The 13,700-nt window shown below is 51.2% G+C and overlaps 1 protein-coding gene across 6 annotated transcripts in view; it reads right to left on the bottom strand.

The window, feature by feature from the left end:
* The window catches only part of TXNDC16 (thioredoxin domain containing 16), a 46,954-nt gene extending 33,424 nt beyond the window's left edge, over positions 1-13,530 (bottom strand). For 3 of the 6 annotated variants that reach the window (XM_021401026.1, XM_021401025.1, XM_021401021.1), the window contains exons 1-5: positions 13,377-13,530; positions 12,567-12,882; positions 3,536-3,736; positions 2,211-2,293; positions 1,079-1,152 (exon numbers count right to left, since the gene is read on the bottom strand). In XM_021401026.1, the coding sequence (XP_021256701.1) occupies positions 1,079-1,152; positions 2,211-2,293; positions 3,536-3,701 (323 nt within the window). In that variant the 5' untranslated portion in view covers positions 3,702-3,736; positions 12,567-12,882; positions 13,377-13,530. Of the gene's footprint in view, positions 1-1,078; positions 1,153-2,210; positions 2,294-3,535; positions 3,741-5,251; positions 5,436-12,566; positions 12,883-13,294; positions 13,312-13,376 lie in introns of those variants that run through there. The other 3 variants (XM_021401023.1, XM_021401022.1, XM_021401024.1) reach the window with 3 other exon arrangements.

Genomic DNA, 13,700 nt, shown 5'->3' on the forward strand with positions numbered 1-13,700 from the left:
TGGGAATCCAGGTCCCTCAGGGCTGCAATCAGTGTGCTAAGTTTTGGATCCCCCTGGTAGTGGGAACCCACAGGATAGAACGCTTGACAGAGGATTTCTCTGATCATTTCTTGTAACAGTACGGGTATGTGCTGCTGAAAAAGAACACGGAGCAGGAAAGGGGGTTTCACGCTGAGGGCAAAGCATCCGATTTGTGTGTTTTGGACCTTCTGGGGGAACTTTCAATTCCAGCTGTTTACAGGCTGTGAAAAGAACTCCCTGAGAGCAGCCCTGCAGAGAAGGACTTGGGGGTTCTGGTGGATGAGAAGCTGGACAAGAGCCAGCAGCGTGTGCCTGCAGTCCAGAAGGCCAACTGCATCCTGGGCTGCATCAACAGAGGGGTGGCAGCAGGGCAGGGAGGGGATTGTGCCCCTCTGCTCTGCCCTCATGAGGCCCCAACTGCAGAACTGCATCCAGGCCTGGGGCCCCCAGCACAAGAAAGACAGGGAGCTGCTGGAGCAGGTCCAGAGAGCCACAGAGATGCTCAGAGGGCTGGAGCACCTCTCTTGTGAAGAAAGGCTGAAGGAGCTGGGCTTGTTCAGCCTGGAGAAGAGAAGGTTCCAGGGAGACCTCACTGCAGCCTTCCAGTACTTAAAGGGAGCTTGTAAACAGCAGGGAGACTGACTTTTTACACAGGCAGATAGCGACAGGACAAAGGGAAGTGGTTATAAACTAAAAGAGGGGAGATTTAAATTGGATGTTAGGAGGAAACTTTTTACTCAGAGAGCGGTGATGCCATGGCATGGGTTTCCCAGGGAAGCTGTGGATGCCCAGTTCCTGGAGGCATTCAAGGCCGGGCTGGATGGGGCCCTGGGCAGCCTGATCTGGTAGGGGACAACCAGCCCATGGCAGGGGTTGGGGCCGGGTGGGTTTTAAAGTTCCTTCCAACCCAGCCACTCTGCAACTCTATGATACTATGAACTTTTGGTTGAAGTCTCTATGCCACTGCTACCCTCATGGCTCCTCTCTTCCTATGCAGATATCTCTACCTTTGTACTGGAAAGAATCACAGTGTGGAGGTCAGACAGCTCCCCCTTACCTGAACAGGTAGGCATTCCTTAATGCATTTTCTTTTCCACAGTATCTTGAGACATCTTCTTTGGGACACTTAACCTAGACATTGAAAGCATGCCATCGGTCACTCATCTCCACAAATGATGACAAACATACAGCACCACAGCTTTCTCCAGAGTGTAAGTACTAGCCTTTTTGAACCCGCCTGGGAGAGAAAATACAATCACACAGCAAGATGAACAGAGTCCAGTGGTGTGGACTGCAGTTTGCATTTCAGTTCCTCAGCTTTCTTTAATTTGGGTCAGACAGTATTAAGAGATCTTGTGATCTGCCAAGTACATTCAAAGGGACAGACCACTACTTGCTGATTGAACTCAGCTTGTACCTGGAGGCAATGAAATACACACAAACATATACAAGTACTTCTTACAAAATCTAATTGTACTTGCCCGCATTTGTAATTCACTCTCCTAAATCTGCATAAAGTTTCATTTTAAAAAATTCTATTTAGCATTTACTGCGTTGTATGGAAAGGAAGTGATCTGATCCCATTCAATGCTCTTCATAGCTCAAGCTACTTCTCTCCTAGTGCACAAACAAGAGTGAGTTGTTCAGGTCTCATACTCTGAGTGAATCAGCAGGCTCTCTTGTGCAACACAGTGGGGATCATACTCTTCCCTGTACCATGTTTATGGTACACAGCAATAACCAGGCAACACCACACATGACATACTTGGGAAATCAGATGAGACGAGCCAGCTGCGCTTGATACATGAGGCTTCCCACGACAAAGGCCAATTTTCAAGAAAAATATGAGAAGTTCAATATCCCTTACACCCATGAATGCTAATCAAAGCTCTGTTTGGAGTGCAGACAACATAAGTCTTCCTTGGATAAATGAATCTGCCCCTGTCCCACAGACAGAAGGTGTGACACAACCCACAAGAAGAAGGTGTGACACTTTTGATTCATAGCAGTGCGGTGTAGTTACTACTGGTCAGGGCAAGGGAAAAAACTGGATGCTTTCCCGCAGCCAGAACCCACTTTCTTGTGGGGTCCCTCTGCTTTCCACCACCCAAGGTACATGCAGACAATTTCTGTCAGCCCCACAGTCAGCCCTGCAGAAATACTCTGTCCCACTCCTTGTTCTCATTTACCTTCACCACTGAAATGCCATAGTCGTGCAGAGCTTCAACCGAGTTTTCAATCTGTTCCAAGAAGGGCTGGGCACCAGGAGAAACTGAAACACCAAAAAAAGCTGTTTTCAATCCCTTACCCTTGCAGACAAGGAAGCAGAAGAGCAGAACAACCCTTTTCTCTCTGGCAGTGCTAGCCTTTCTGGGAGTATTTCACTCCCCTGTCAGACAAGGGTCACAGTCTGCCTGTGACAAGAGGAAGGATGGGCATCACTGTCGCTATCCTTTATGGGTGATCCCTGAATTCATATTTCTGTCCACTAAGCCACTATGACATTCCCAGATGTCAGAGATCCCTAAGCAGCATGACATCCTCTGCTTAGTGCTGCAGGACACACTGCAAAGCAATGCAGCTGCACTGAGCAGCAATGATGATGCTCAAGGATGCTGCACGCAGGCTTTTGTAGGTGCCACTAGGAACTGCCCAATTCCCTGTTATTGCCTTCAGGGCAAGCACTGTCTGTGCTCTGGCACGCTAACAGCATGCTAAAGTCCCCAGGCAAACATCTTCAGGACATTTGTGCAGGCCTGAGTGAGAACAGATAGGGAGCTGTGGCATGCTGAAGGTGGAGGTGTGTGAATGGATTTGACTGGGAGCTTTCTGGGGGAGAGAGAGGGACTGGAAGTGGTTTTGTTAGATGGGCATCGCTCTGCTGAGCAGCAAGTCCTCACAGAGTCCTCAAGAGCATCCTCCTGCCATGCTCTGGTACAGCACTCACACAACATGGCCTTGCTCTTACTCAGAGTAAGGTGCTTACAGAAACAAAACTAACTGTGGGCAACAGCATGAATGCCTGCAGGCTCCTCACTTTCCTTTCTGACACACTCAGCCAGCCCCTCAGTACTGATGTGGGAGCTGTGTTGGTGTCTCAGCCCACATCTAGGTCTCTGGGAAACACGTGGGGGTCACAGAGGAGCAGAACAAGAAAGGCAAGGTGATAGATCTCCTTGAAATTGCTCTGAGAGGTGCTTTGGAAAAGAAATGCAGCCCCTTTCAGGGGGTAGCTCCTTACAGGGCATCTGGAAAATTAATGAAGAGGCTCAAAGAAGTGTGTCTAGGGACACAACCAGGAAAGATTTCACCTCTAGGCTCCCCTGTCTATAAGGAGCGCTCAGGAGCTATGCAAACATAGATTTCCCAGCTGAGTTTGACCAGCTATTCAAAACAGCTTTGGGTTTAAAAATTTCAGGAACTGTCCTTTCATTATTCCACTTTCACACACGCTCTGACACGAGTCTTTCCTGAAAACCTAGGCTGATGTAAATGCATGCTATTGAATACATACCATTATGGGTGAAATAAGCCAGGGAAGCCTTGCTGGCTTGCAAGCTACTGAAATACTCGTGGGGGCTCAACTCCTGCAGCAGACTTGCACTTCCCAGCATTGGAATGGAGACAGCACACAGGAGGAGGAAAGAGAAAGAAACCCATCCGTCTTTCTGGGCTGACATGGTTGTGATCAGTTTCAAGCATAGAAGAGCCACACCTGGAAAACAAACAAATAAACACAACGTATAAATATATGTATGTATATACACACTCATATCGTATATATGAACATGTATATGAATGTTTTCTCTTCAGGTAGGTAGAGCATGACTGTAATTTACATATGTGACAGCTACACAAACACCTGGAGAAAGTCGTGAGCTAGTTACTAGAACAGCAGGTGAATCACACAGCCATGAAGATGACAGCAAAGGCCATTCCCTTTCCTTTGATATCTGCAAGTGCATGGACCCTCAGTGCGTTCGCTTTAGGGTTATTTTTCTTCTTTCCCTTTTTTTTCACTCTGGGTCAAACAGAAATTACACACGCAGAAAGAAAACAGTGACAGTATTATGCACTCTCCCAGTGCCTGCCCCATCTCTCTGCAGTTCAAGGTTCCAGTTAAACTGAATGGGAGAGGGGTTTGTCCAAACTGCTCCGTGTCCTGCCTTGCTCAGTCCTGCCTCACTTTTTTCTGTCACCAGTGACACTGGAGCAAAATCCATGACACATGCCAGGCTGCAGGACAGGCCTGGCAGCCTCCCTCCCACACTGGGACTCTAGATGGAGATGTCTGGGAGGAAAGCCAGGAAAAGTTGTGAGATGCCTCAGCGAATGAGGCAAAGACCAAGTGTGCAAGCCTGCTGCTAGGCTTCACCAGCAGCGCTCCCCAAGGTGCCTTGCCACAGCCGTGTAATTCCTCCCACTTGGATTAAAGGGCTATGGAGAGATATGGACAACAAGCTCTGACTAAGAGCACTACAGGATGAGAAAACATCTCCTTGCCACTTAATTCCCCTGTTTAATACCAAGTTCTCTTGCAGCCTGCTCTTTGGGTACCCATCTTTGCTGCTGAGCGTGCTGGAGCAAGGCTGGTTCCTGGTCAACAATGAGACAAAGCTGGAATTCAAGCCTTGAAGAAGCTGTTTGCTTTGCATTATGAGCTGCAGCTGTTTTCCTTAACAAATGTCCCTGTGTACATGGACTATTATTCCTTCCATTGCCGCGTCAGATGCTGTCAGCTTGTTATTGCTGCTCTGTTATGAACCCAAAGTCAGATGCTCAAAAACAAGCAGGCAAAGTCCCTCTGCCTTGCTCCAAGTGCAGGCAGCGAAAGCAAGGCATGCTCAACCTTCAAAGGCCTCCTTCTCTCTCACTCATGTATATGAGGTGCTTGGTTAAGGCCTTAACAGCACAAAGGAACAAAGACAGCTGAGAAAGAAATTAAATCTTTTCATCTGCAAGTCCCCAGTCCTCTCCTCCCTACTTTGGGATGTGCCAGGCGTTTCTGGTTCTTTGCCCTCCCATCTGTTCATCTGGCTTACAGAGGGGACAGAGATCAAGGGGATGGGGGGATGTTTACTGAATGACAAACTTGGCTAGAGCAGGATGGAAAAATAAACTCAATCCTGGCATGTGGGAACCAGCCCAGGTCCAATGGGAAAGTTTACTACCGAGGAGGCAAAGCCAGAGGAGCAGCCCACAATGATTCCAATACTTTGCAGCCTGATACCTGGAGGAGGGTGCTTGCAGTTTAAGACACAACTCTAACTTCTTCCCAGCCCTGATCTCCTCATCCTCTTTTCTGAGCCCTCGCTGAGTTTTGCAGGCTCCAGCTCCCTGGTTCTCCCAGCCCAGCCTTTGGTTCCACAGTGTACAGCTCTCCCAGGTGTAAACAGGAATTTCAGAAGCACTCACTAGAGGGAACAAAAGGCAAGATTTATCACCCATGTTCAGGAGAGACTTGAAGCACCTGCATTTTGGATTTTCTTCTCCCTATGTAAATCATGCCCCATAAACGTGTCCAAGCTGGTAACCACTGAAAACACATCTCTTCATGGGAGAAGAATTTGTCGTCAGTCTGCTGACTGTTCCTTCAGCCTCTGTATTACAACAGCCTCTTCCCGCCCAGCTAGAAACCTGGCAGTGATTATATCCCTTTGCTCATCTCCTGTCATCCTCCTCCTGCCATTTCCCATTTTGCCCCAAAATCACATGTAAGGCCCCTGAGCACATCTTTCCTTAAACTACTCTAAAGCCAGGCCTGTCCCTGCACTGGAGATGCAGTCACTTTCCACCAGCATTTAGTAAAACCAGGCTTGAGGGCTGCCCGGCAAGTCTGAAGATTCAAATACTTCTCTGAAGTCAAAATAAAGCCCAATCATAAAGCAGAATCAATAAGGGCCCAGCAGCACCAGGGGATGAAAAGCTGTCTTCAAAGCACCCAAAGCTTCATGGTGGAGTGCTGGAATTGCTCATATGGGGAAGGACAGAACCACCTCTGAGGAGGATATCAAGAAGAGCTTGGCCAAAGGACAGTTTAGATAGATCTAGTGCAGCCTTAGGGCAGAGGTCTCTGAGAGCTTCCCCAGTTCCCACTCTTCCTGCTCTGAACCTCACACAGGTTCAGAGAGGCAATGTGCAATGCCTCTGGGGAGACTGCTATGCAGTGAGCCACGTAGTGACCGGGTGCAGGAGTGTTCCAGCACACAACTGCAGCTCCATCTGGGTGTTAAATGCCACCACTGCTATCCAGCCTTCCATACCCAGTGTCTGCTGGATTATTCAGCTTTTAGGCCATTTCCTGGGTCACCTCTTTTCCAACAAGGGAAGATTGACACCACGGGGTTGGAAACAGCCCCAACTCTCTACAGCAGCCACCTGCAGGATTACTGGGAATGTGTGAAAATACCAATGATGTGTGAACTGGTCCTCATTACAGGAGTGTATCCAAGGGAAAGGATCTCACCAAGAACCCATGAGGATCTAGGGAACAGGCTACAGCTAAAAACCCTTGCTTTGGCTGCTGTCATTCAGGGAAGGGCTCTGTGTCACTTGTGGGAAGCCCTCAAATCCACAGGCCATGGGGCAGCCTAGCACATCACAGCCAGTGTGTAAGGCCTGGTTCATGTTTTCACTGTCATACCTTCCAGACAAAGCCAGGTAAGATGGTTAGGGCCACTGCAGATGACCTAAAATAAGAGTAAATATACCAGAGACACATTGGCATAAATTACTTGTGCCACATTGATTTTGCTTGGGATTCCTGCAGTGGTAACCACGGGCTGGGATCCCCTCATCATCTCTGATGACAATTCTATCACTACATAGTTTTGCTGGAATGAAGAGCTTACCAGCCAGCCCCCTTCAAAATTTCTGAAGGCAAGTTCTTTGATCCTGCTGAAAAAGGTCCAAAAGCTGCTGTTCTCCAGCCTTTGGAGTGGTGACAGTGCTGAGCTGGTTCTTCACTGCTTTGGAATTCTGCGGAGACCAGCTTCAGAGCAGGTAAGACCACACTGGGGAAGGGATCCAAAGCAAAAAGGGTCAATGAAAAGCTCTTACTGGGGCTTTTTGAAGGCAGCAGAAGTGCTCACCCTGTGCTGAGGGGCTGGCAGCTTGTGGGTGGGCTGGCACTGCCCACCCTCAACCAGGCCACCAGGCCCTAAGTAGCCTCCAGGAGGGCGGCAGCTAGCTGCCACACAGAGCACACAGGGTGAGCAAGCTGTGTTTGTGTGTGTGCCTGGCTGGCTGCAGCTTGTACAGCAGTGCATTGAGCCTCTGCCGATACACAAGGTGAGTCTGATCCCTCTAAGTGATTAAAGGTCAAGGGCGCTCATCCTACCTGTCCCTATCCCTCGAGTCGCAAGGGGTCAGCTGCTTGCAGAGATCCAGCTATGGTTGCTACTCGGCCTAAGGCTGTTGTTAGAAAAACTGTGGGTACCCAGACAGAGGCCCCACACAAACATGTGGGCGTCCAGGCCACTGGCTGCACAGAGTGCCAGAGCCTGGCACTTGCAGTGGAGGGGAGCGGAGACAACACCTGTGTCAGATGTGAACAGGTGAATGATCTGCTTGGCCTGGTGGCTGAGCTGAAGGATGAAGTGGAGAGGTTGAGGAGTATCAGAGTGTGAGAGACTGACTGGTGGGCCCACTCCCTGAGAGAGAGAGGAAACTCGTTGAGGTCCCAGGTAAATTAGAGGATCCCCTCCCCTCTTGTCAGCAGGCAGTAGGGGGGGACCTCAGGGACAGGGGGGGAATGGAGACAGGTCTCCGCTCGAGGAAGCAGGCAAATCTGCTTCTGACCTCCCCCACCTCCCCAGTTACCCTTGCAGAACTGGTATGGGGTCCTGCAGGAGGAACTGGCTGTCAAAGAGGAGGATAGGCAATCTGCTCCAGAGGTCTTACCTCAGTCGGATGGGCCCTCCAGAAATACAACAACCTCTTCCATAAGGAGGAAGAGAAGGGTTCTAGTTGTTGGCGCCTCACTCCTGAAGGGAACAGAGGGCCCAATATGCTGACTGACCCTCATCAGAGGGAAGTCCACAGTCTACCTGGAGCCCAGATCAGGGATATCACCAGGACACTCCCCAACCTGCTGCACCCAGACTACAACCCGCTACTGATCTTCCAGACAGGTGGGGAGGAAGCTGCATCCCACAGTCTGAGGGGAATGAAGGAGGACTTCAAGGCCTTGGGATGCTTGGTGAAAGAGTCTGGGGTGCAAGTTATTTTCTCTTCCCTCCCTCCATTTTCGGGTGTACACGTGGGACAAAATAGAAGGATTGAGTCCATAAATGCCTGGCTACAAGATGGGTGCTACAGGCAGGGCTTTGGGTTCTTAGATAATGGCTGGTTTTATGAGACATCAGACCTGGAGAGCTTTAAACTAGATTCAAAGAGGAATGGGGTTGTAGCTGGACTTGCACTGGTGGGGCAGCACTCTAGTACTGATGAAGACCAGGAGGCCTCACACACCCCTAGGGTGAAATCGGCGTGCTCAGCTCACTCCCTGAAATGCCTGTACAGCAACACACACAGCACGGGGAATAAGCAGGAGTTAAAAATCCATGTTCGGGCAGGAGACTATGATCTGGTGGCAATGACAGAGACATGGTGGGACAGATCACAGGACTGGAATGTGGTCGTGGATGGCTATGTCCTTCTCAGGAAAGACAGGCCAGCAAGGCCAGGTGGTGGAGTTGCTCTTTATGTGAGAGAGCAGCTAGAATGTATTGAGTACTGTCCAGGGGCGGATGAGGAGCGAGTTGAGAGTTTGTGGGTGAGAATTAAGGGGCAGGCTGGCATTGTGACACTGTTGTGGGTGTCTATTACAGGCCACCGGATCGAGGAACTTGATGAGGCCTTCTACAGGCAGCTGATAGCAGCCTTGCAATTACCGGCCCTGGTTATCATGGAGGATTTTAACTACCCTGATATTTGCTGGAAGGCCTACTCAGCCAGCCATCCACAGTCCAGGAGGCTCCTCCAGTGCATTGATGATAAATTCCTGACACTAATGGTGGATGAGCCAATTAGGAGAGGAGCGCTGCTGGATCTTGTTCTCACTAACAAGGAGGGTCTGGTTGAAGTGACAAAGGTTGAGGGCAGTCTTGGTTGCAGTGACCATGAGATGGTGGGGTTCAAGATCTCATGTGGCAGGAACAGAATACCAAGCAGAATCACAAGCCTGGACTTGAGTAGGGCCAACTTTGGCCTTTTCAAGCAATTGCAAGGGGAAATTGCAAGGGACAGGGTGTTTGAAGGTAAAGGGGCCCAAGATAGTTGGCTAGCATTCAAGGACCGCTTCTTCCAAGCTCAAGATCAGAGCATCCCAACAGGTAGGAAGTCAAGGAAGGGAGCCAGGAGAACTGCATGGTTAAACAAGGAACTGTTGGGCAAAGTCAAGTGGGAGAGGAGTGTCTACAGATCATGGAACCAGGGGCTAGCCACCTGGGAGAAAGATAAGACTGTTGTCAGAGGATGTAGGGAGGCAACTAGGAAAGCTAAGGCCTCCTTAGAATTATACCTTGGAAGAGGGGTCAAGGACAACAGAAAGGGATTCTTCAAACACATTGTGGATAAAACTAACACTAGAGGCAATGTAGGCCCACTGATGAATGAGGTGGGTGCCCTGGTGACAGAAGATACAGACAAGGTGGAGTTACTAAATGCCTTCTTTGTCTCTGTCTATACTGCTGGAGGCTGTCCTCAGGAGCCCCGTACCCCTGAGGCCCCAGAGGAAGTCAGGTTAAAGGAGGAGTTTGCCTCGGTTGATGAGGACCAATTAAGCAATCTGGACATCCATAAATCCATGGGTCCTGATGGGATGCACCTGCGGATGCTGAGAGAGCTGGCAGAAGCCATTGCTAGGCCACTCTCCATGATCTTTGGTAAGTTGTGGGGAAAGGGAGAGGTGCCTGAGGACTGGAGGAAAGCAACTGTCACTCCAGACTTCAGACAGGGCAAGAAGGAGGACCAGGGTTAACTACAAAGTGGTCAGCCTCTCCTCTGTCCCTGGAAAGGTGATAGAACAACTTATCCTTGGCGCTGTCTCCAGGCATATCAAGGTTAAGAGGGTCATTAGGGGCAGTCAGAATGGCTTCACTGAGAGGAAATCATGTTTAACCAACCTGATAGCCTTTTATGAAGACATAACCAGGTGGATAGATGATGGTAAAGCAGTGGATGTGGTCTACCTTGATTTCAGTAAAGCATTTGACACCATCTCCCACAGCATCCACACAGCTAAACTGAGGAAGCGTGGTCTGAACGATTGGGTAGTGAGATGGACTGTGAACTGGCTGAAAGAAAGAAACCAGAGAGCTGTGGTCTATGGGACAGAGTCTAGTTGGAGGCCTGTATCTAGTGGAATCCCTCAAGGGTTGGTACTGGGACCAGTGCTATTCAGTATATTCATCAACGACTTGGATGAGGGAATAGAGTGCACTGTCAGCAAGTTTGCTGATGACACAAAACTGGGAGGAGTGGCTGACACACCAGAAGGCTGTGCTGCCACCCAGAGAGACCTAGACAGGCTGGAGAGTTGGAAAGGGAGAAACTGAATGGAATACAACAAGGGCAAGTGCAGAGTCTTGCACCTGGGCAAGAACAACCCCAGGTACCAGTATAGGTTGGGGACTGATCTGTTGGAGAGCAGCGCAGGGGAAAGGGACCTGGGGGTCCTGGTGGACAGCAGGATGACCATGAGCCAGCACTGTGCCTTTGTGGCCAAGGAAGCCAATGGCATCCGGGGGTGTAGTAGAAGGGGTGTGGTTAGTGGATTGAGAGGTTCTCCTTCCCCTCTACTCTGCCCTGGTGAGACCGCATCTGGAATACTGTGTCCAGTTCTGGGCCCCTCAGTTCAAGAAGGACAGGGAACTGCTTGAGAGAGTCCAGTGCAGAGACACCAAAATGATTAAGGGAGATGCTCCATTCCCTTATGAGGAAAGGCTGAGGAAGCTGGGTCTCCTTAGCTTGGAGGAGACTGAGGGGTGACTTCATTAATGTTTATAAATATGTAAAGGGTGAGTGTCAGGAGGATGCAGCCAGGTTCTTCTCAGTGACATCCAATGACAGGACAAGGGGGAATGGGTGCAAGCTGGAACATAGGAGGATCCACATAAATATGAGAAAAAAAACTTCTTCACAGTAAGGGTAACAGAACACTGGAACAGGCTACCCAGAGAGGTTGTAGAGTCTCCTTCTCTGGAAACATTCAAAACCCATCTGGACGTGTTCCTGTGTGACCTAATCTAGGTGTTCCTGCACCGGCAGGGGGACTGAACTAGATGATCTTTTGAGGTCCCTTCCAATCCCTGAAATTCTGTGATTCTGTGAATGGAGCCATGCTCACCCATACCATGGCAATGAACTATCTGGTGGCCATTTCCACCTGCCCCTTCTGCACATCAGTCTGTGGAGGAGGCACGTGTTGGGACCTGTGACCAGGAGAAAGCAGGTGATGTTCCCATCCTGACCAATCCTGATTACAGCAGTGTTCTCTCATCACGTGCTGTCATGGCTTTGCCTCTTCAACCACAGAAAGATGTTTATTTCTACAATGAGCATACCAAAAAGCATCCCAACCCCACACACCCGATGCTAGGAGCACAAAGCAGACCCATGCGCTGCATCCAGAGAGAAGCAAGAGCTTAACTGCGACAGTATTACTCCAGTATTTATCCACAAACACTTTCAAGCCTGAGGGCTGACAGGCTTCTTATGCACAGACAGTTACACTTTTTACAAACAGCATTTTAAGGACATCGCAGACTGCTATGTAATCAGTCTGCTGCACAAAGCAGCGCCAGGACAGCTCATGTGACTGGAGGCACATCTGGCACATTAAGTCATATGATAACAGAGCTCGTCTCCCACAGTAACACTTCCCCCAGTGTCTCTTTGTGCCGCTGCCTCTCCCCTACTCTGTGATCCACAGACCAAACACACTGGGCTCTTGGACCCCACATCAGGCAGGCACAAGTCCCGGCCAGGAGAGAGGCCCTGGTGCAGGCATTTAAGATATGGGGCTTGAATAACGGGTGCCCAGAGGGCAAGCTATTGTGAACTACAGGAGCTGCGTCTTTCAGCACAGGGAACCTTTTGATTTCTCAGGGGTCATCAACAGGGATGGGAAAACACATTTACAGCAAAATAATCCCTGCCTGCTGCCCAGTGTGCTTTGCCTTGCTGTGTTTCTCTCAGCAATGCCCTCATGCTGCCCCCCTGCTGGGGCCTGGCCTCTTATCTGGCAGAGCACCCTGGAAAGGGGCCTTCAGCCACTTCCCTGAGTTTCACTTTCATTTTCACTTTCAGGTCCCACTTCCCAGCACCCAGGAGCTCGTTTGCTGGTCCAGCAGCCAAAGCAGCCTCACCCCTCTGCCCACAACAGGAGAGAAAGGCTTCACTGCCAGTGCACAGCTGACAGCCCATGCCTTGCCCGTGTCTCTGCCCAGCCCGTCCCTGAGAACCTTCCTCCCACAGCTGGCACCGTGCTGGTAGATGTTCTTGCTGAGCTGCCTGTAAGGTGGCTTAAGGATGTCACATACCTGTGGGAACTGCTTCCAGCAGCAGGCTGAAGTGCTCCTCCCTCGTCCCCAGCTGCAAGCAGAGCACCACGTGTGAAGGTCTCCTGTAGGCTTGCACAGTCCCGCACAGTTTGTGGCCGGATGGCACAAGAACCTGCAGGCAGCCCCGTCCTACGCTTTGGCAATGGGATGTCCAAAATAAAGCTGTGCTGATCTGGACCTTCCAGTGTTGGGATCTCTGAGCCCTGAATTGAGATCTCTTGGTTCTGAGGGGAGTCTCTGAGCTGCCCACCTGCTTATTGCGGCCTCTGGGCTGTGTCTGTAGCCACAGGGATCTCTGCATAGAAAAAGAAGAGAAAGAAGAGGGTCTCCGAGCTACATACAACACAGGAGACCCAACCTGCACCTACAGCAGCAGGGCTTCCCCACACACATTGCTGCAGAGGCCCAGACCCACTGCAATACCTACAGGGATTTCTCTGCTGGCCCTGTGGTGGCAAAATACCAGCCTTTATAGCGTGAAGGCACCAAACTCTCCCTTACAGGCCTACAGCAACGTTGCCACCAGCGCCACGCAGTGGGAGGAACCCCAGATCTGCTCCTGAGCTGCCAGGCCTTCTTCCCCTCCAGCTGACCAGATGTCAGAGCTGTGGCTGCAGCTGTGGGGACCCCAGAGCTGCTTCCCTCGGGGGATGCCGGGGCAACAGCCCTGCTGCTGAGAGGACCCCAAAACCCACCGGGACCCCGACCCTGCCGCCGTGTGGGCCCCTAAGGATGCTAGGACCCCGGTTCCGTCGCCATGGGGACCCCAAAACTCGCCAGGACCCCTACCCTGCCGCCGTGTGGGCCCCTAAAGATGACAGGCCCCCAGCCCTGCCGCCGCGGCGACCCTCACAGCCGCCGGCCCCCCGGCCCCGACGCTGAGGGGAGCCGCGCTCCGCCCCCGTCACCGCCACCGCCCGCGCTCGCGTCGCCAGCCAATCAGCGGCGAGATCCCGCGCCTCGCCCCGCCCCCGCCGCCCTCCACTGGCGGAGGCGCGGGGTCCCCGCGAGGAGGCGGGAAGCGGCGGCGGCAACCCGAGCGGCGAGAGAGGCGCCCCTCTCACAGGGCGGGGGGGGGAGGGGGCGGGTGAGTGACGGACCGCGCCAGCCAAT

The sequence above is a fragment of the Numida meleagris genome, chromosome 6 (assembly GCF_002078875.1).
Source record: "Numida meleagris isolate 19003 breed g44 Domestic line chromosome 6, NumMel1.0, whole genome shotgun sequence".
In the NCBI taxonomy this organism is placed as follows: domain Eukaryota; kingdom Metazoa; phylum Chordata; class Aves; order Galliformes; family Numididae; genus Numida; species Numida meleagris.